Source organism: Apiospora marii (genome assembly GCF_038362585.1).
Source record: "Apiospora marii strain CBS 49790 chromosome Unknown utg000005l_segment0_segment0, whole genome shotgun sequence".
In the NCBI taxonomy this organism is placed as follows: domain Eukaryota; kingdom Fungi; phylum Ascomycota; class Sordariomycetes; order Amphisphaeriales; family Apiosporaceae; genus Apiospora; species Apiospora marii.
In genome coordinates, this window is record NW_027117377.1 from 5798233 (window position 1) to 5820001 (window position 21769).

Consider the following 21769-nt stretch of genomic DNA (forward strand, 5'->3'; position numbering starts at 1 on the left):
CTCTAGAATCGAAAAAGCATGATGGCAAGACGGAAACAAAGAGCAGGAGTTCATCCTGGCCAGACAAAATGCATGGAAGATGCAACGAACATGTAGATACGCTGGATGCTTGAATACGATCGATGCAAAGTTAGGCGTGACTGCGATTCCCCCCAGCTTGTCGACTATTTAGATAGAGCATGTCAAAATACCAATCCATGATATTCCAACAGTAGACATCCCACCAGGATCGGATGGATCGTGCAGGTTATTGGTTGCGTGGTAGGGTTGGGTCGGCGGAGTCGTGTCGACAGTGGAATTGGCGATTTTGGTGTCAGCCTTGGGGCAGATGCCCATCTCTGACATGGAGGCAAGACAGCCAGTATTGTGTGAATCTCCATCAAGTCCAGGGCGTGTTCTATGGAGAACATTTCTTCTCCAAGTTATGTCGCCAAGCCTTGGGTGCAGAGAGCGGGCATGCGGGATTCCTGGCATTCGACAGGATCCCGGTTACTTCCTCGGGCGTGCACAGTACGATGCAAGCTCGCGGGAAGGTGCCGCCGGATTGGTCCCCCTTGTCACACTTGCTAAGGATACTCTTGTAGGTCGAAGCCGTAGTGAGCTGTAAAGAATTGCCGATGCAGGCGTCTAGGATGGCCAACATGTTGTACGGATCGAAATAAAAGAATTGGTTTTCGTTGGACTGCTGACGAACTTGTATGATGTCCACCTTGGCTTGAAGGAGAGCATCTTGCGTGGACTTTCGAGTCCGGTTCGATTCTTGGCGAAAATCCATTCCCGGCTGCTTAGGCAGAATGCTATCATGCACAGGCTGCTGTGCAGAAGGCGAAGGCCTGCTGTGGTTGGTGAGCTTGCAATACTCCTCGATATGGTTCGTGGCGTCCTCCTCGGAGCGCAAATAGAGTTACCAAGTGGGTAGCAAGGGGTTGACGCTTCTTGTCACCGGGGAACATCATTCCGCACTGCGAGCAGGCATAACGTGGCAGGGCTGCATGAATCTTGGCGTCTCTCGTCTTCGAGCTGTGAAGTCCGCAGCCAAACTGGCATATACTGCGTGGGCCCAACATTACCGGGTGTTTCTGGCCGAGGTGGCTGTCGAGACACTTCTTGCCGACCATCCGCTTGCAATATGGACACGGCGCTGCATGTTCCCGGTGCTGCCCCATGCTCGAAGCTGCAAATGCGATCCCGCAAATTTCACATTTCGTAGGGTGCTTGGAGGGCGCGGAGCGTTGCACTGGCTTCAGGTCGGACGGTGGATTCTTTTGCGAAATCCCGGACGATACTAGCGCCTATGCAGTAGAGTAACCATTTAGCCTTTGAAGCAAGATATCCCACCGCACAGTATATGTAGGGAAATGGGGGGAGGGGCAAACAGGAGACGCAAGACGTACTGGAAGTGCCAAGTGTCCTACTCGCCATAATCCGGCCGAAGCTGGTTGTTGGCTCTACACCGAGGTCTCGACAATTACTGTGCATGTATTGGTATTGGCGTCTGGGACCAGAAGCGAGGGATGCGCCTTGACAAACGGGTCGATGTGCAGCTGGATCACAAGAAATGGAATTCAGAAAGAATTGGTCGCCTTCGTACCGTTATCAAGGGATTTTGGCTGGACAAACAGAGGGAAGAGCAGTATGTTGTAGATATTGTTGGGTCTGGTAGCTTCGTGGACTCGACTTGGCTGGCCGCCCATCCCTTCGCATGCAAGAAGAAATAAGAAATGTGCAGCGTTTCTGGAAGCTGTCGATCCCAACGCCGGCACACTGTATTCCCTTTTCCGTTTGTCGGTGACCCCTTTGCGAGATTCGTGGTGATGTCCAGAACCTGAGTATCACGCCCTGGAACCGATACCGGTCAATCCTTGAACCATCTGTAGGTAGCAAAAACGACAACAAATACGTGCATCTACCGCCAGGCTTCCACAGAGGGAGTTGAATAAATGCATAATGTAACAGGCATTGCTCAACGGCCAAGGTCATCGCGGAGGGCCTTGAGGCGGTCTTTGATGCCTCGCACCTAGTTTGCCCGACTCTCATTGATCTCACGATGGGCTTGGGTCGCAATGTCGCGGCTTCGGTCCGTGTCTGGACCCGAGGGTGGGTGGGCTGTATGCTGCTTGTTCTGCGCCTTGGTGGCCTCAAGCTCACGTCTCAGAGACTGGTTCTCCTTACTCAGCTTCATGTTCTCGTCGCTCAGCTTCATATTCCGAGCCGAGACTGACTGGAGCATGTCGCATTGCTTATTTGCCAGGGTGACCATGTCCCCGCTGCCATCGGCTGGGGCGGGAGGTGCAGCATTGTGGCTGTTCTGCGACTCGGTCTTGCCTGTCTTCGCCTACTTGGACGAAGAGGGCTGGGAAGCAGTAGAACACGAATGGATCTCCGTAACCCGTCTCTTCTTGCCAGGCTCGTCCGAAGTTCTCTTTGCGTTGCCAGTGGAGGAACGGCTGCTCGAAGCTTTCTTGGAATCGGGGGCAGATTGGATCTGGAGAGCACCGTTGCCTTCACCAGCCATAACGCGCTCATTTGCGTTACCCTTGTTGTTGGACTTGTTGTTGGACTTGGCCTTGGCAGCAGATGCGACCGTGGATACAGCGTCCTTGGGTTTGGCAGCCTTGGCAGACTTGGTGTCATTGCCGTTGACGGGACTGGCAGGGCTGGGCTCACCGTGCTTCTCGCTTCCAGTGAGCTCAGCCTTGTTGGTGCCCTTGGGTCCGGGCAAGTTGGCATCCCCAGAGGGCTTTGTCTTCTTGTCGTTCTGGCCCACCTTATTCTTCATCTTGTTGCCAGCGATGGCCATCGGGGGCACAACATTTCCCGGAGCAGACTGATGGGCCGCCTGTGCCGGGCCGGGTTTGGTTTTTTGGCATTGGCACCGCCGTTGTCGGCGCTCTTAGACGGCATGGTGGCGACCACAGATTCTTGTGTGGTGTTTGGGCTGGAATCGTTCTGGTGCTGCAAGGTGGCACCTTCTGTCTCTGCAAGCAGCCCTTCATTGATTTTGGAATGGCGGTGGGTCTTCTGAGCAGACATCTTAGCGAAGAGACTGTCGTGTTTCTTTGGCACACACAAACACTGTCAGTACGAACTTCCAAGAAAATGATGAAAAAGGAGAGAGAAAAAAGAAAAGAAGTGTAGTGGCTTGGAGGATTGTTGAAGTGCTCACTGTAGTAAACCGACCGTGTTTCCTCTCCTCCATCGAGCGTACCAATGCAGATGTTGTGGTGCCATGGCTATGCCTTGAAATTGGCAGGCAGAGTCTTTGTGGGGTGGTCGGAGGCCACCAGGACCGTCATGAACGAGAAGCCGTTAGGGGTTTCGATCTTGCCCATAAGTGTAATCGAGTTGAGTCTGACCAGGAGCTTCTAATCATCGCTCACGTCAGCGGATGATACCATAACGACCATGGTAGGGACGGGATAGAGGTCCTCGATGTTGATGGTGATGGGCTCGGTGGCTCGTTCCTCTCGAACCTTGGCCAGGTTGGTGTTGAACAACAGTCCCTCGCTGAGATGGAGGCTCTACTCGCATCAGTGCGGAAGCTGGCAAACTGGGCAATGGTCCAAGTGGTGGCCGGATCCCGGCGAGATTCGGACACCACCTCGTAGTCCTCCTTGTCTTTTGGAGCCATGCCAAATGAGACGTTCTCCAAGCCTTCTTGGTTGCTAGTGACCAGATTGTCGATGGACAGCATCATACCAATGATGGAGTTGTTGTTGGACGTCATGGTGACAGGTAGGACGACTGTTATGTCTAATTTAAGGCCTTGATTAGATCATTATCGAGTGCTGTGTCTTTTTGGCGTGACAGTAAACGCGCGTGCTCGGGGAGAAAAATTTACCAGGTGGACGCAAACATGACTTGAGATTTACCTCGATAGATGTAGATCCCTTGCAAATGATTGCTTGTCCGCCTTCAAGATTTGTCTACGTAACCTATAGCTAGCTCGTAATGGGTTGGTAATGTATCCAACGACTGGAACGGGGAAGGTGCCGGGATTGGTACTCGACGGTTGCAAGTATGTTAGAGCTATTGCAGTCAGCTGTGGAAGCGTGGAGCACACCAAAACCACTTTCTGACCACCGCTTGCGTCTTATAAGGAGCAGGTCGCTGGCTGGCGCTGGGGATGTTACTGTGGACTGGGCACCGGTCTCTTGATGTAGTTCGAGTCGTGTCTAACAACGGGCTTGGCGGCCGGCTTGGCGGCAGGGGCCTCGGCAGCATAGGGCTTGGCAACTTAAGTGGAAACGAAGTGTCTGTCGGAGAGATAGTAGCGAGCAGAGCGACAGTGGTGACATCAGCGAAATTGAACATTCCGGCGCCTGGCCAGGCTCAGGCAATTGGGGAATGTTGGAGACGATCATGGACAGCGGCAGCCGTAGCGAAGAGATGGAGACCATGGCTCTCGTTTGCAACAGTTTTCCTCGCGGTGGCATGACCGTCGGGCGGAGTCTCTGCGGCGTCCGTCTTGTACTTGGATTTTCTCAGTTGATCTCGCTTCGAGGGTCCTACTGGATTGCTGGTGGATGGGAGTAAGTCTGGCCGAGTCTGGGTTGAGCTCTTTGCAGCGGTGGTGATTGCTGTTTGGCTAATAGCTGCAACACGGTCAGAATTTCATTCCTTTTGTTGTATGGCCTTGCGAAACGTCTCCTCCGCGGAAACAAGGCGAAAGGTTCATTTTGGTATAAACGAGACGAGAGGGAGATGTTTCTAATGGCTGCCATGTTACTCGTCTGGATGTTGGGGCTCTGTGACCCCTGGCCTCATGCGACTAAAGATGCCAAAGGACAATTGGATAAAGGGCAAACAGACTGTCGCCAAAACCAAGTTGAGTTAGCACTGGAAGCCAATTGCTGGGGCATTCTGTGCGAGTAGCTGGCGGGATCTACGAATGGTGTATGCAATCGCTGCGATTGGATTTCACAGTGAGTGCCTAGGGAAAGCTCCCCCAAGATGGCGTTTCTTGTTAATACTTACTGTGGCCACTGCCTAGCCACAGGGGACAGCAACACCCGCCCCCCAGTTGCCCCTCAGTCAACACAGAATTGATCTTGAATTTTGGGAGGGCCTTTTGCCCGCTGGCTGATGCTTTCAAAATTGCAATGCACGCAGTTTCTGGATGGGATTCTCAATTGGGCCATTATTCTGATATCTGGTCTCTGAATTGCATCTTCCCCTGGAGTAGCAATTCCAGGGGCATCTTGATCACTCTAGTTACATGCCACATCGTCTCGTTATACCTCACTATTCATCAATGACAGAGCAGCAAATGTTCCTATTTCCCCGTCATATGCATCTCTCACCAGTTCCCTCTTGTGGGATGCCATCATCTTCCCAGTTCCTAGGGGCTATAGAAGGCCGAACCCATCCGGGGATCCAGACCAATCCTCACTTTCAATTGTCACCTTATCCTCTAGGCGAGCACCCTTCTGTAGTACTCCCTTCATTGCCTGATATGGTAAACCCCTCTTTTTGTATGCGACAACGATGTGTTTCAAGTGAGGCGCACGTTGAAAGAGACCAGTGATGATCCATGCAATGAAGGCATCTCTGTTGTTGTGGTAGTCACCATCCAGGATTGTTATCTGGATAGAGACCCGGTCGAGGGAAGGGCACTGGCAGACATGCTTCGCAAACCGATCAAGCTGTTAATAAGAGAATTAAAGTCAGTTGAGGATGCACCGAAAACTACAACAGTGCCAAAAGGGAGCTTGGGGTAAAGGCTACTCACATCTGTTCCTCTGTCTTCGTAGAAAACGCGGGCCCCAGTGAGCTCCTCCTCGATTAGACAGCCGATAACAGAGAAGGATTTCAGACTGCCACGACTTTTCAGCCAGGGAAGTACTCCGGCGATACTCCCGTAACCATTTCGGCGATCTGAGACCATCTGTAAAGCCTCTAAGCCCTCAGCCATGTAGACAGTCCTCCACAGATCGTCCCAAAACCCTTCACAGTATGTGTCGATATCAAGTTCCTTGAGAGACGGGCAGGCGGTGACAAGTCGAGTGGTAAACTTGCGCCCCATCTCGGATCGTCCAGAGCCGGTTAATCCGCGAATAGAGAGCGCCGTTAGACCAGAAAGTCCTTGGAGAGGTCCACAGTTGGCGAGTTCCTCAAGCTCACGTTCACCAGATTGCACTAGTCCTCCAATGTGAAGGCTGAGGCGTCTCAGGTTGGGGAAACGCATCGGCGTGGCGACGGATCCTGGAATGGACCCACCAAGAAGATTGACAAGTCGTGCAGGAAACTTTGGGCAGTGGCATTGGGTCATGCTGGTTACTTTTTTCATGGCCGTGAAGAAAAACGGATTATCTTGATATTCCAGCTGCAGATGGTTGGGGCTGATTGAAATTGAAAGTTCCCTGTGTTTATAACATATTAGCAAAACTTGTTGTGTTCTCTAGAATGGGGCACTTACTGGACGTGATTGAACCAGCCCTCAGGCTGCCTTTGGATGACTTGGATCGTGGAAGACAAGGTTTTGGGAGAGTCGCTCAAGGCGATCACTCTGAAGTATTCGCCCATGACAATCTTGCGGAAGTACTTGCTGGTCAAGCAGAGCGATCGCAGGCTGTTGGTGTCCAAGTGCTTAAAGATCAAAAGTTCGATCTCTGTGCTCAGGACGAACCCGTTGCATGAGAGACCCTCCGAAGCTTGCTCGTCATTCGGGTCGGTGGGTTGGTCGAGAGAAGCGCCAGACTGTGCCGGATCCTCGGGTCTTGCCTTGATGCGCCGACCACTGTCGATCGGGCTGGCGGCGCGCTTGGATTGGTGGGACGCCATGATGTGTGGCAGTTGGTGGTCGGGTGTTGTTGATGAGTGGATTGATTTCCGACGAGGGAACATGAAATGGAGGATGTGCGAGCGGGCAACTTCAGATGTTGCAAAGATTTGGTTGCTGCCTTGCTGCAATGATCCTCTACCATGGAAGGAGTGGAAAGATTGCAACCAGCAAAATCGCAATGGGGCGGGACAATCAGGTAGCTGGCTGCATTGCACCTTCCAGATAAACGTACATGTAGAGGATGAACAATCGATAAGAGATGATGGGACCTGCTCTTTCCTCGCAACCAGCTAAACAGCGCTTCTAGTGGTGCAAGACCGTTTCCCCGGTCGCATCGACGTACAGGTTCCCAACAATGCCTTCTTACATGATGCTCTGTGAATAAAGATAAAGTTGCAGGTGAAGGCGATGTAGACAGGAGCATTGTCTATTTCTACGCAGTTTCAAAGTACACATGAAATCAAACTCAGTCATATGCGATACTCGATTTTACGTGGCAGTACTCGATTTCGCATGAAGACTTCAATGACAGTACTCAATTCAACGTTGCAGCAATATATTCTACCAAATCTTTGATGTTACTTCAAATGCAAATGAGGTCGAGTATTCAAGTGTTTTCTCCCTAGCCAAAGCTGCCGCCAGAGCTACCAAGTCAGCACACAATGAACAACGTGGCCATGCCATATTACCTGCCACACGATCGTATCGCACACCCCAATGCTGCCCAGTGGCAGTACCGGTCCATGATATCCCCAGGAGGTAGTACGTTGGTTCGCGAATAGCACATCTTTGTGTCTCAGGAGCATAACCTCCATATCGGGCCACGTCCCGTCAGGCAACAGGTCGTAGACTTGGAGGGCGTTGTATAGGTGGGCAGGCGGACTTGTTCGCAACAGGGTTCCGGTCCATCTGCGGAATGGCGTCTGCTTCGGGGGCGGGAGGAAGAACTGGTCGATGGGGTGCCTCTGGAGCTCCGCCATGGGTGTCGGACATAGGTCCGGATCGCTCCGGATCGCCGACAGCTGCGCTCTTCTGCATCGATTCTTTGTAGCGGCGGATCCGTCTGTGGGTGATAGCCTTGCGATTACAGCAGGTGTATCTCGCCACGGCGCCGAAGTTGGCTTCGCACTCCTGCTTCATCGTGGCAGGCGACGGGAACCCGACCGAATTCCGCTCCAGGACCTCCGTGTCCAGCCACATTAGTTTTCTGAGTGCGTCTGGGTGTGTCATGATTGGGGGGAGTGGATTGGAAGCGTTGTCATTGCGAACCATCTTGAGAATGATACAGGCGTAGGCACTCCGACAAATGGAACCCTCAATGGCCTCGTTGGTGGATTTAAAGCCCGGCACGCTCTTCTCGACGTTGGTCTGGGTGCGCAGCATTACGCCTGTAGCGAGCCAGGCGCCGATGGTGATGACACGCGGACCAGACCAAATCTTGGCGACCTCGGCATGCAGAGGAGAGATGAGCGTGGGGCCATAGAGGCGGTCGGGCATGAGGTGACAACATCGGTCCAGATGCATAAAGTCAAACAGAAGGCAGCCGAGCTGTTGATGGGCGCGGTAGGAGTCGATCAGGTCCAGGCCCGGGCCGCCGGGGCGTCTCTCGTGCGGGTCCATGGCCTGTGGAGGGAGATATACCGGCCACGCCTCGTCGCCAGGGCCAATGGGGCCCCACGCGGTCCTTGATGCCTTCTAGAAACCGAACGCGGGATGCAAACGTAGAGGCCCCAAATCTCTCCCTGGACAAGTCACTGTCATGTCCAAGGAAGACCAGGATCTGATCGAGGTCCGGTCGGGCGAATTCGACATCATCGTCAGCTCCTGCGTGATCAAGAATCAAGCTGCCAAATCTCGAATCCAACTGTACTGCAGCTCGTCCGCGATGGTCATGGCGAGCTGGATCATGAGACCAACATTGGTGCGACCCGACGGCAGCGGCAGGGGAGCCGGACAGCCTCGAGATGGCTGCAGTGCAGGCGCCATTTCCTCTTCTGCCAGCGAAGCAATATAATCCACCATGGCTTCAATGGGCAAAAGCACCTTGGATCGGAAGTAGCGTCCGGCTTGCCGTCTTCTGATTTCTCCTGCATCTCCTCTTGCATCTTGTAGAGGATCTGTGTCTGGGCCGGAACGAAGACGTCCTCGTCAGAGGGCGTGTCCGCGGCGAGATCCCGGTCTTCGTCCATGTCTAAGGCCTGGTACGGGTTGCTGAAGTTCGTGTCAGTGTACCTAGAGGGGATCAGAACTGAGCGGGATGAGGCCACCATACCTGGCAGCGTAGTCTGCATTGTTTCCCATGGTGGCCGTGCATTGATAAGCTCTGAGATTCTCCCGCCGAGCCTGCATGGCCTGTAAGTCGCACAGGATCTCCTCGAGTACCTTGGTGACAAAGTGCATATGGCGAATGTCGCTGTCGGGATCCGACACGCCCGACTCCTGATACCATTGTGTAGTTTTCGTCCGCAGCTTGATGGCCGACTTCAGGTCGCGAATTATGTAGCCGGGGACCACCACCTTATCGTCGTGACTCTTGGCGAGGAAAGAGCTCATCTTGTTGTACTGCTCGCCCGTGTAGACGTAAGATTCCGTCTTGGTGTTCCACACCCCCGAGACTCGGTTATGGTCGATTGGCTCAAGGATGAATGACATCGATTGACTAGTAGGTACCAACCACTCGAGCACTGAGCAAGTCTTGATGCTGTATTATCGACGGTCGTCTGGCGCCGACACCATACTGGTTGTTCAGGTCGGAATGCGGTCGAGCTGAGTTGTCATGTGGAGGTAAGTCGTGAGGTATTGGCGTACTTGGTTGCGAATGCCTTGACTAAAAATTGCCAAAGAAGAGAGAAGATCAAGCAAGAAAAACGTAAGTTTCTACTTGCTCAATTCAGTTTGAATGGGCTGAAGTAATATAAAATAAAGCAATTCAGCCGGAAGAAGAAAGCGACTGTGTAAGGTAAGGATGTGTGCCAGTAGGTGCCCAACAGTTGGAATCAAATGGGGTCTAGTCACGATGTCGGAAGTCTACACAATCATTTCACGTAACAATCACCCCCACTTGCTTGAGCTGATAGCATTGTTCCCAGCTGTCATGAGAATGTGCCAAATCACTCATAAACGCGCTGCAGGAAACCATTCACATACTTGGAAAGCCTTTTGAGAGGGTCCAGGCTAAGAAAGGTGAATAAATAAATCTTCCATTGGACTAACGCTGGAATTCTCGGCATTTGATGGTGGTGGGATAAACATGACCTGACCTCTGGTTATCCCATTGCCCCCTCCAAGTGTCCCTGGATAGCTGGTCACTTGGATTGTACTTCTTGAGAAGGTTTGGAAGTAAAATCTTCTATATAGATCAGCTAGCCGATCGAGATGGAGGCGGCTCCTGTTTCTGTCGAGTAGTCGCCAGCGAACACATGTCAGATGTTTCTCCCGGACTTTCACGAGTTGCTGACAAAGGTTTCTCCTCGAGGAGAACAGTATAGACAACTAAATATGGTGCATAAACCCTTTACAGACCTGCCAACCAATCTTACTTGCTTGAGTCGGGTGGTTTATCACCGGAGTGACTCGCGCGCATCCTCGCCTCTCGCCACCCCTGTCCCCATCGCAGCAGCACAAGCATACCCACACCCTGTGAGACCCCAACAACCAGCGCCAACACCGTAAACAACCAGGCCCAGCCCAACGCGTCGGCCAGCGGCTGGAGGATGGCCAGCCCGACACCGCTCAAGCCGCTCCGCGTCAGCGACGCTGCGGCGGCCGCCGTGCTCGGGCGGTCCGGGTGCACGTCGATCAGGAGGGTGTTGAACGAGGAGAACAGCAGCGACTTGACGAACCCCGCGACCCCCTGCAGCACCAGGATGACCGCCGGGTGGGCGCGGTACTGGACCGCCCAGCCGAGCCCCCCGATGCTCAGGTGCGTCACGCCGTACGCGATCCACATCTCGCGGATGCGGGCCTTCTCGATGGGGAAGCCGTCGACCCCGTGCCCGTCGGCAGGCAAACCGGCCTCACGAGCCGTACGGCGGTAGCGGGCTCGCATCCAAGGCCCCGCCACGAACCCGGCGATGATGATGGTCACGGCGCCCGGCAGGTAGGACAGTCCGATGTAGAGCTCGCTCCAGCCGTAGTTCTGCTTGAAGATCTGGGGCCAGGCGGCGTTAATGGTGTACCACTCGGCGTAGGTGCAGCTGCCGAGCCACAGGATGAGGGCGGTATCCTTCCAGAGCATGATCCGGAGACTCGAGAGCGGGTTCGGGAATCGAGGCTTGGATTGGGTGTTGGTCTTCTCACTCGACCTTGTGGCGGAGGCCTGGCCTTTAGTTGTGCTGTCTTTCTTGACCCCCACAGTACTTTCCATCTCTGATTCTGATGCTTTTGCTGACCATCGCGGTCCAAGCGTCAACCACCGACGAGCCCCCTTCCGGGTCAGTCTCTTCCCCTGGCCGCCGTTGCCCACCACGGAGCGAGCAGTCTCGGGCAGCAACAGCGTGATCGACACCAGGGTCACCGCCGAGAAGATGGCCATGGACGCAAACACCCAAGTCGCGTTCCCCGTCCGCCAGGCCACCAAACCCCCCACCACCGGTCCCACGGCCATGCCGATATTTGAGATGCTGATCACCGGGCCTACCATGCCACCTCGCTCGGCCGGGATGCACACGTCGCTGACCACGCCCCAGATGGTGGTGGCGCACGCGCTGGACCCAAAGGCCTGCAGCGCCCGGAGCAGCAGCAGGGCGGGGTAGCTCCGGCCGGCGATGTCGTTGACGGCCAGCCCAACGCTGCCGGCGGTGTAGACTAACAAGTTTGCGATGCTCACCAGGCGGCGCCCGTACTGGTCTGCGGTCGGGGCGAAGAAGATGGGCATGACCGCGGCCACTACTACGTAGAGCGTGATGGTGAGGTTGATGGCCTGGGCCGAGGCATGGTATTGCTCCTGGAGGAGTGGGAGCAGGGGTAGGTAGATGTTGGCGGTCAGCGGGGACGTCACGCTGGCCAGTCCAAGAAGAATCGTCAAGACCGTTCGGTGTCGAGGTGTGAGAATGGAATACGATTCTCCCCCTGGTGCAGGGGACGTATTGGTTGACACCATGATAGCACAACTCTGTCGAGTAGCCTTATTGACATGGAGCCAAGGGTGGTTTTGGTTCTCTGTCTTGGAGGCGTCCCAAAGCTTGAAAAGCTAGTTGGAATGAGGCCGATTGAGTGCTGACGGTCAAGTCCGCCGGCAGATGGGCATGTTCAGGGCAAACAGGGGGCAATGCGGGGTTCGTTGGTTCCTTGGCATGCTGCATCCCCAACCAACAAATGCGTGCCGATCAGGGTGAAAGCCATGAGTGGCTGATTTGGCTGCTGGAATCTGAGGCACATGCATAAGATCATGGAATTAAGATCTATTGCGGACTACGAATTTGGGAAACTTCCGCTCTATATCTGCATGCTATGTTGACACCCACGTAGCTCTCCAACACCGGCTCACGCCGTCGGTCAAAGCCACAAGCTCACTGGAACGGGTTGACGTCCACCACCTTATTAAGACCTTTCTTAACGACCGCCACTTCCCCTTTGACCACAAACAGTATGTCTCCCAACTTAGTGATGCTGATGAGAGGCTCGTGGTTCGTACGGAGCCAGTCGACCGGCGGGGCGAAGTGAAACATCAGCTTCTCACCACCTCGACCTCTCATCCCGTTGGCCTTGATGGAGCATATCCACCCTTCTCTGTGGAGAAATACCAGACGGTCACGAAATATTCCTACAGCCAAGGTGATCGGTTCGGCGTGAATCTGACACTCAGGCAAAGCAGGCACTGACTCTGCTCCTGTGGTGAAGCTATTGGCGGGGAAACACATTCTAGATGCCCCCGTATGTAAATCCTCTGCTGCAAACGAGATCATGAGTATAGTGTTAGTATTGGCAAAGATGGTAGACGCCTTCTGGATCCTGGGGTTGGCAGGGTGTCCTTCCAGAAGAGACAAACCCCCTGGTACCGTCCAGGCTATCTCCAGGTCTGCCCACTTGTGTAGCCGGACTTTCGTCGCCGTAAGGTACAGTAGTAAAGAAGGGTCTTTCGGGTGTTGTGCCCATAGATGGGGCTCACCGTCCGGATCTCCGCACTCGAGTAGCGCAGTCTCCTGTCCGTCAAGAGCAGAGCAGACGACTGCTTGGTCCTCGGAGCAGATCAGGATAAATGAGGGGTCTGGGTGGCTCAAGAACTGCCGAATCCCCTTCAAAGATACATGATGTTTCCATAGGAGTTTCGCAGTCCATTGAGCACCTTCTCGGGCGACATCGTGTGCCATCATGAAGCCGTCGGTGTCCACACTGAACAGAGTCCGGCGCAGCTTGGTTTTCCCGCAGTGCAGGGCCTTGATGGACGAGACATGAGAGAAGAGAGTCCCGAGAGTAGTACCGGTTTTGGTCTCATGGACTGCCACAGTCGAATCCTCCTTGCCGACGAAGAACACGTCGCCGTCTGCGTCGGTAGCCAGCGCAGATATGCGAGAAACCTCGGCCTCCTGCTTTTCATACGCGCCGTCTTGGCTGCCACTTCCCAAGGACGGGGATCGCACGCTCTCATGGCCAACGTCCCGGCGGAAGAGCGAGACGGGACTCCAGACACTGCAGTTGCGGGTACCGGCCCGGATGACCAGAAAGCGGGTATTGTCTGACGCAAAAGCCAACGAGGCCACGGCGCCATCGCTGGGACGTATGCGGTAGATCTTGTGCAGGGTTTCAAAATCGTACAGCTCAATGGCCCCGTCGTTCCGCGCCGCGGCCAAGGTCCTCCCATCCGGAGAGGAAACGAGGCCGGAGAAATACACAGACGACAGCCTCGCCACCACGTTGCCAGCCTCGGTGTCAAACAGCACCAGCTCGGCCGTGCCGCAGTTCACCACCAGCAGAGACGTATCCGGCAGCCGGCTGAAGGTCATGCAGTAGATCTGGATGATCTTCTCCTGTTCGACGTCGTCCGAGAGGCCCTTCTCGTGATCAAACACTTGATGCGACTCCGACTCGTAGTTGTACACCAAAACACTCCGACACGTGTAGCCGACGGCAAGAAGACCCAGGTCCGTGTTGAAAGTAGCGCACTGGGGGGCAATGCCACTGTACCAGTTCCTGTACGGGTCGTCGAGGTTGTCGGTCCAGCTGGTAGCCTCGAACGTGCGGCTGATCAGGTTCAAGGCTAGCAGGGTGTTGTTATGCAGGGCTACCAAAAGCAGCTGGTCATCGTCCACAAAGTGCATGGCCAGGCAGTTGTACCTTGTGTTGAGCTCCCACTGCTTCTCCCACGTCTCGGTGTTCCATATCCGAACGATGCGCTTCCCAAAGCTTGCTAGTAGCGGCCGCGAGGTAGCAAAGTGGAGATGGGTAACGGGGCCACCATGGGATATCGACTTTTCTTCGAGACAAGTCTTATCGTTGAATATACATATTCGTCCAAGAGACGTCCCAATGCAAAATGCATTGTCGGACACGCCGATCGAGGGAAGTCTCTCGCGTCTCGCCGCACCAGAGGAGGCGCTGACTATGGTCGGATCACTGGGTATGACAGCACACAAGTAGTCATCCCAAGTCTTGTTTGACAGACCGCGCACTTGAAGTGCTGCTGAAGTGCCCGAAGAGGCAAACTGGGTATACGGCGCCGACTCGGTCGGACAGAAGGGCGGCACGAGATTCAAAATAGACTCCGGGTGGACCAAAAGCTGCTTGTTGAACTTGCCAACCAGTCGGACAAGATCGGTCGCCCATGCGTCGACAACAATGACCTCATCGCCCAACAAGAGGCTGACGCGGGACTTCCGGCGTAGGAAGAGCTTGAGGACCTGCGCCATCTGCAACACGGTGTCCAGCTCACCCATGCTGGCCAGATGTTCGATCCAGTGTAGCACGTTCGTTTTGAGGAACAGAGCAAGCGACTCGAGCATGTCGGGGTCCGATGCAGAGCACTTGTTGACATGTTCATGGAGAGCCGTACATGCATACGAGGCGAAAGCGGACTGTTCATGAGCAGTAGCCACCATTTTGCGCTTCTTGGCCTTGAGTTCGGGACCATTCAAGTAGCCAAGGCAGGCCATGCCCAGCTTCTTGTTCACAACCTCCTCGTCGATTGTCAGGGCGTCGAACTCGGAATTGATGTCTCTGCGCATGAGGAAGCGCGTGGCACTAGAATGACGCATTTTGACACGAGAGCTCTCGTCCACGTAGACCAAGTCGTAGCAATACTGGGATATGATGGATTCGACGTCGCTGATATCGTCGTCGGTCTGGCTTTCGAGGACAAACTTCAACTCCGCCGTGGTCAGGGGCCGAACAGCGCATGTAGCCCAAAGAAGAATCTCTTGAGCCAGACCGTCCTTGTCTGGCATGGTTTGCAGGATTCGCGCATACAGCTGATCCATGCCTGGCGGGGTCTCCTCGAGTGCTCTCAGGCGGGCTTGAGAACCAGGAATGCCCCGCAGCCGTCGGAGCACAAGCACGACCCAGAGGAAGCACCCGTTTGACTTCTCAAGAACAAGCTCTTTCAGTCTGCTTCTTTCCCGTTTGGTTGCACCTTGAAGCTCGTGTTCTGTAGCGTCGAGATACCTGGCAATGTCTCCCTGGACATCGGGTATGTGGATGTCTCTAGGTGTGACCAACGTTGGGGGGACGAGGTAATGTGTGAATGGATGCCTGGATGTCGCGATGATTCTCACAAGCCCTTTGGACTTCTCCCTAACACGGAGCAGGAACTTGGCCAGCTCGGGCCCAGCGCGGCATTCGTCAATGGCATCGACCACCAAATACGTTGCTTGGTTGCCAAGCGAAGCTCGAAATATCCCTTCGTCCCAGAGCTTCCTATGCAGAGTCCTGTAATCGCCTGAGGCCGCACCTGGGTCTCTCCTGCAAATTTGGAGAATCCGTCGCCTCACATCCGGATGCTTGGACATCTGCCATGTGATAGAAAGCAGAAAGTTCTCCATGGACGACCTGGCCTTGTCGCCGTGCCTGAAGAAGTAGTAGCAACATCGATTCTTGGCCAGCTCTAGCTCCTCCACGATATGGCCGGTCAGATAGGACTTGCCACATCCGGGTGGGCCTCGGACCCAGAAGATGCTAGGCTGTGTAGCATCTTGCAGCCACTTGCAGTAGTCGTCATCCACGCACAGCCATTCGCAAGTTCCCGGGTGACGGTCAGCTCGAACGCGGTGCAGCTCATGGCAGGGGGTTCCCAAACGCCGAGAAACTCGCTGATTTCGGTGTCGCTCTGGTAAATGCTGCTAACGGGCGACGCGGTGGCTTCCATCTCCACTTTGGGTCCGGCGCTATCTGGTAGACATGAAGATATGGCTTGCCATATAGCGATAAAGTTGTGTTCATCTGCGGACTCAAACTTGCACACGCTTCGGTGGTCCCCATATAAGAGAGCAGACTGTTCATGGGCATAGTTGAGGATCGCGTCCACCTTGGGGACGATCATGACATCTCTTAGCCCCCCCAGGCTGAGAGGCTCTGTTTCATAGAAGGAGTGGAGCATCAGATCTGTTGAGTGGGCTGGGAACAGCGTGTTAATCGTCTGTACCGTATCCGAGTTGCGTCGTAGGTCTTCGAGGTATGGTTTCAGCCCCGAAGTCATGCGGAATATCCTGTCGAGTATCGGTGCCAACTCGGATCCCGTGTGCGGGGTTGCAATAAATACTATAGCCTTGATCCTTTCTGAAATGTCCTTGTATACTGTCATCTGCTTGGCAAGTATATAGGTCTGCTTCATGATCAGACCGCCCATACTGTGGCCAACGAGGATGATAGGACTCTGTTGCGTTGTTAGCAATGGTATGGGCACGTTTCCAAATACACAGGTCTGTTCAACAAGCTGGCTTGGGGTCCTCCTTGCTCAAGAGAATATGATGGGATGAAGTGAAAGAGAAAGGGGCTTCATACGTTTGACTCGTTGACGACGGGATTGTTGAGCAGATTATTGAGCAGCGACTTGGAGAAATCTTGAATATTCAAGGTGCTGCTCTTCTTGAAGTTTGAATCATACCCAAAGATGTGGACGCTGGTTTCCCTAAAAGGTGGCTGCTTGGGGAGCAGGTCGCGTGGCCAAAGGACGCCATTCTTGGACCATGTATGTTCAGAGCCTCCACCTAAGCCGTGGACGAACACGACATGTGCGGTGGCCAAGTCTCCCGACGATGGTTGGTGGACAGTGGTGAGGCCGAGGGGTCCCTTGGTGTTTACGTCACTGATGCCTGATGACTGAGACGAAGATTGCCGAAGAGTGAAGTGACGTGTAAAGCGGGATCGATTTGGCAGGGTGGACTGTCTCGGCAAGGAGTCGGCTTCGGAATGCGACCATCCAGCGCTGGACGAGCGTGAGAGATGATCCTCCGAGCTGGACTGTGTGTGATAGGGCGGCCTTTGTGGGGAGCCCATCCTGATCAATGCGGAATAGTCGCGCGGGAGGGTGATGCATTCCCGGGTGTGAGACCTCAGTGTACCGGGCCGAGTCGACCACGGGCTCTGCGATCGTGACTTGATACTTTGGACTGTGACAACAAAAAGGCGCGCGCTGAATCGACAACACAACAACTAGGGAACAGGCGTGTGGGAGCACAGAGCTTCCTCGACATCATGTCCGTGACCGCTTTCCTCAGAGCCTCGCGCGGGGTGAAGGACGCCTGCATATTGGTCACGCCCGAACACTCTGGTGCCAAGATACTAGCGAAGCGCCACCCCTGACCTGGCCCAAGTCTTCGCCTGGGAGCACCCAACGCAGCGGTTATCAATTGGTCAAACATCCCCGTACATGCATGTATTCGAATGGCACCCGCAGATCAAATCGCTTTTGAAGACACGGGAATCCCCAGACCTCCCCAGGCATCTCTCTCCGTCGCATGACATCCTTTCTAGTTCCGCTTGGGTTTCCATTCCTCCAAATCTACTTATGAGAGAAGGTTCCAGTTCTATGGTACGGGATCCCACCGTACTTAGGAGGCACGATGTCAACCTCAGTTGAGGCAAGAGCGGATACGCTGCCCAAAGTCGAGAAGGATGCACAATTGACGGCAGACGCCTTGATTGAAAAGAACCGGGCGGCATTCCTTACCAACGATGCTATACTAGCTAAAGAACACTTCAGCGGTCTTGAGGACGGCACCGGGGCTTGGTGGACGATGGGCGCACACGTGATTCCCCAACATATCATTGAAGACGTCGATGACAATGTCTTGGCCTGTATGATACGCCCCTTCCTTTTCTCTGTTTCTCTGTTTGTCTCCCGATTTTCGTATCTACATCATGATCAATCCATGTACTCCACGAGCTCAGCATCTGACGCTTCTCAGTATTGCCGGACGGAACGGAAGTCATTTCTATCGATCCGCATGGAAACAGTACTTGGTCTCGTACTGCCGAGATCCAGACTGAACTAGATGGCCAACCCATCTCGTACTTCATCAAAACCACGGACTACCGGTCTGGCAGGGTCATGTACCATAGCGAGTATGAGTCGCTCAAGGCCATGTATGAAGCGGTGCCTGGCATCTGCCCGGAGCCGATCGGCTGGGGCCACTATGCATCCGACCCTTCCGTCTTCTTCCTGCTATGCCACTTCGTCGACATCTTCAACGAGCCGCCCGACATCAATCTTCTGCCTCGTAGGATGGCCCAGCTTCATGACAAGGCCATCGCCAAGGATGGGAAGTATGGGTGGCATGTGCCCATTGCAGGCGGCCAGATGCCGGTGGTGGTGGCCAAGAGCAGATCCTGGGAGGACTTCTTCACGCGCTACACGCGCTACATGTTTCGCGCCGAGGAGATGGCTCAGGGCCCACGAGCCCCCGAGATTGAGCGTCTCGCGGGGGTGCTGTTCAACCGGATCATCCCGAGACTGTTGAGACCCTTGGAGACGGGTGGTCGAGAAGTCGTGCCCCGGCTGCTCCATACCGATCTTTGGACAGGCAATCTAGGGGTCAACGAAGAGGGGGAGGCCATCATATTTGATCCCATGTCTATGTACAGCCACAACGAAAGTATGTGCAGACTCAGCCGTGCCATGGCCTCTAGGAATGTCTTTGCTAATCGCCAAGCAGTGGATATCGGTGTTTGGAACAATGCACGTCAGAAAACGGGCATGCCCTTCATCAACCACTACCACAGCATGTATCCAAGATCGGCGCCGAAGGAGGACTCGTACGGCCGCATCCAGCTGTATGCACTGTGAGTATAAACTCGAATCACGCATCCTGGGCCTAGGTTGAGACCACCGATGGCCTGGTATACAACTGAACTGATATGACACTAGCGTCTTCGAGATCAGGGTAGCAGCCACCAAAGTTGGCAACCCCCTTTACCGAGATGAGTAAGTCACCCCAAGAAAAGAGAAACTGTGCTTCTGGCTGAGGTATTAACTTCACTTTGTGATGCTCCACAGAATGGTGCGCTACATGACCGACCTCGAGAACCGATATCCCAAGTCCTACGAGGAGTGGGTCGAGAAGCGGAACGAGCCTATCTGTCCGCCCAAGGTCGACTCGGGACTGAAGTGGCCATATCAGCTGTAACTCCCGACGACGGCAATTATTGAGTCCCAGGGTTCATGGGAAGAGTGGTGTGCTAGTGACTGGAGTGATGTGATGAAGCATGCAGTATTCCCCGGCGTATTTTCATGGTGGTATGAAGCTATTCTTCGACAGCTGAAATTCGTACTGTCCATGTTTTTCTGATTTCTATTAGAAATTGCGTTTAACATAACAAACTATTCAATACAATCTGGTTGGAATATAACATTTGGTCGTCTAATCAGCCTACTCTCGTCGGGCAATTCAACTTGCTAGGTGTCTCTCCAGTATCAGTTCAGCTACGTCGACTGTCGTGCGGTAACCCTCGTCATCTTTGCTGGCCACTTTGGCCAGCCCCCAAATGAATGGCCCGGAAAACCTTACCTGGAAGGGATCATTACCCTTGAAATGGAAACCAGGAAAGTCTTCTGTATCTCTTCCCGTTACAATCCAGCGGCAGGGAGTCATTAAAGCCATCATCTCACAATGTCATCAAGCAAGCTTCCAAAATGTACAGCGCCGCCCTGGAGTTGGACGGTGGCGGGGTAACTCCCAAATTAGGTCGTCAGCGAGAGTCGTTTTTATGACTTCGCATAAGTTGAGTACGATCGTGCGGAACGCGAGCAAGCTGCGAAGACAGTCGCAAGTTGGTTGAGCCATATGCGGGGGTGCCTTGGGCGTGCACGCTTGGGTCTGATGGAGCATGGTCACGACATGACCCAAGAAAAGCGAAAAGCAACATCAACCCGAACTTCAGATGGGGCAGACTTGGGGCTAGCTCGGCAAACGTCCAACTCTAACACGACGACGCGCGATCAGGCGGCTCAGACTTGACCACCCTTCCAACATCAGAAACAAGCAACGGGGAGCTAGGGTCCGCAGATAGAACGGGCAGTTTTGAGTGGTTGCGACGGGAGGAGAGGGTGGGTGGAGGGGTGTCATCTGTCATCTGCTTGAATACCCAGCACTCCTATTTCCACCAAACTCATAGCCATCCAAATGCAAATCGACCGACAGAGAAGAATACATATGCCATGTTGTCACATAGTTTTGCGCAGCGCACTGAACTCCTAAGGGGGCTGATGCGATCCCAAGATTACGTCTTCAATCGGGGCGGCGGCCAAGTTATTTTTACACGCAGGAGATTGCCCCAAACGCCGACCCCACGGTTCTCCAGGCGGGCCACTAGAAACCCCTGGCGTGCTGGTGCTTGATGCTTAGTGCCTGGTGCTCCTGCATGCGACGGTGTCAGTTGGAGTTAAGCCTAGCCAAAGATGCTTCTAGACGCTACTTTATCTGGGCAGTTTTGCTTGGTTGTCGGTTCTCGCTCGCCATTAACCGAATGAAGAAAAAAAAAAAAGAATGCGAAAGCCAACTTGGCTTTTTTCGATGGACCCCACCGACAGGCAACAGGCGAGACGAGATTGATCAGTTGCCAAGCCACGAGATTGGATCAACATAGCTGATGCAGACGAACGCGTACGGCTGGGGCTCCATATTACGTGTTCACCCCTCTCCAGGCACCCGAGAGCCGATGGCTGTCTGCATCAAAAACATGCGTTGCGTACTGACGGGTGACGTGACTTGTGTTGAAACTGGGTCGCCGACGGGGGCTGATTTTGGGCTGGAGTTCAATTCTCCCATGCATCGCGCCTTTTTCGTTTGGAATGGTTCGGTTCGTCCCAGCCCGGCGGCTCGGAAGGACTAAATAAGGAAACTGCAGTTACTCCGGGAGAGTTGGCGCATGGCAGCTTGAGTTTAGGTGCAGTTGCAACAGTTGCAGCCAGTGAGATGGGAGCTGTCAATGGTTTAGCAGCACTTGGCAATTGACACTCGCAGGCCATTTGACCCTACGTGACATCTCATGCGAGACTTGCATCTTGGCTAAGTGGGAATGCACCTCGTAATCTCCCTGCAGCTGTGTGCTGAGAGAATGTGCACTTCAGTGATCAAGTGGCGTCGGCCGTATCGTATCGCAATGAGCATCGCATCCCAGTCATCTGGCAGCAAGCAAAAGCACACTGCATCCAAGCGACCGACTTGTATTCAGCTGGCGACGGGGGTGCCCTGCTTCAGGTGATTTCTTTGGACGCCATCCACAGCCGCCGCGGTGGTGTAATTGATTTGCAGGATCCCACTTCCCTGTTGGCCGTACCTGCCCACCCAACAGCCAGCCCCGGATGCATCAGCATCAGCAAGGGACACACCACTCGTCAAACAAACAAATGACACACCAAAACTGGCACTCTAACCACTTCCCGGATCCGTCACACCAACCAACATAACCTAACACCTCGTGTTACGTCTTACCTGCCTCGCCTCGCCTTGCTTTGCCTTACCTCTTTTCCTTTATTGTGTTCCCTCATTCCTCCAAACCCTTTTTACTTCTTTTTTTCTTGTCTCGCCCCGCCGACATGTTCCGCTCGACATC

At 54.1% G+C, this 21769-nt stretch overlaps 7 protein-coding genes across 7 annotated transcripts; 1 reads left to right on the forward strand and 6 right to left on the reverse strand.

Annotated features, from left to right (window-relative positions):
• Positions 1–2017: 2017 nt before the first annotated feature.
• PG985_009741 (uncharacterized protein) lies at positions 2018–2800 on the reverse strand (the record flags this gene model as incomplete). Its single annotated transcript, XM_066829509.1, has 2 exons — positions 2018–2335; positions 2390–2800. The coding sequence occupies 2 exons, from the start codon at positions 2798–2800 to the stop codon at positions 2018–2020; spliced, it is 729 nt and encodes a 242-aa protein (XP_066684421.1).
• A 565-nt stretch (positions 2801–3365) lies between these two features.
• PG985_009742 (uncharacterized protein) lies at positions 3366–3727 on the reverse strand (the record flags this gene model as incomplete). The annotated part of the gene is made up of 2 exons (XM_066829510.1): positions 3366–3521; positions 3599–3727. 2 exons carry the CDS (start codon positions 3725–3727, stop codon positions 3366–3368), a joined length of 285 nt encoding a protein of 94 aa, XP_066684422.1.
• A 2687-nt stretch (positions 3728–6414) lies between these two features.
• Positions 6415–6783, reverse strand: PG985_009743 (uncharacterized protein; the record flags this gene model as incomplete). Its single annotated transcript, XM_066829511.1, has 1 exon — positions 6415–6783. The coding sequence occupies one exon, from the start codon at positions 6781–6783 to the stop codon at positions 6415–6417; it is 369 nt and encodes a 122-aa protein (XP_066684423.1).
• Positions 6784–7615: 832 nt separating this feature from the next.
• PG985_009744 (uncharacterized protein) lies at positions 7616–9436 on the reverse strand (the record flags this gene model as incomplete). The annotated part of the gene is made up of 3 exons (XM_066829512.1): positions 7616–8468; positions 8828–8995; positions 9057–9436. 3 exons carry the CDS (start codon positions 9434–9436, stop codon positions 7616–7618), a joined length of 1401 nt encoding a protein of 466 aa, XP_066684424.1.
• Positions 9437–10319: 883 nt separating this feature from the next.
• On the reverse strand, positions 10320–11885 carry PG985_009745 (uncharacterized protein; the record flags this gene model as incomplete). The annotated part of the gene is made up of 1 exon (XM_066829513.1): positions 10320–11885. One exon carries the CDS (start codon positions 11883–11885, stop codon positions 10320–10322), a length of 1566 nt encoding a protein of 521 aa, XP_066684425.1.
• Positions 11886–12294: 409 nt separating this feature from the next.
• PG985_009746 (uncharacterized protein) lies at positions 12295–17212 on the reverse strand (the record flags this gene model as incomplete). Its single annotated transcript, XM_066829514.1, has 3 exons — positions 12295–15784; positions 15883–16589; positions 16718–17212. The coding sequence occupies 3 exons, from the start codon at positions 17210–17212 to the stop codon at positions 12295–12297; spliced, it is 4692 nt and encodes a 1563-aa protein (XP_066684426.1).
• Positions 17213–17778: 566 nt separating this feature from the next.
• On the forward strand, positions 17779–19341 carry PG985_009747 (Fructosamine kinase-domain-containing protein; the record flags this gene model as incomplete). The annotated part of the gene is made up of 4 exons (XM_066829515.1): positions 17779–18013; positions 18124–18997; positions 19083–19139; positions 19212–19341. The coding sequence occupies 4 exons, from the start codon at positions 17779–17781 to the stop codon at positions 19339–19341; spliced, it is 1296 nt and encodes a 431-aa protein (XP_066684427.1).
• Between the last annotated feature and the right edge of the window lie 2428 nt (positions 19342–21769).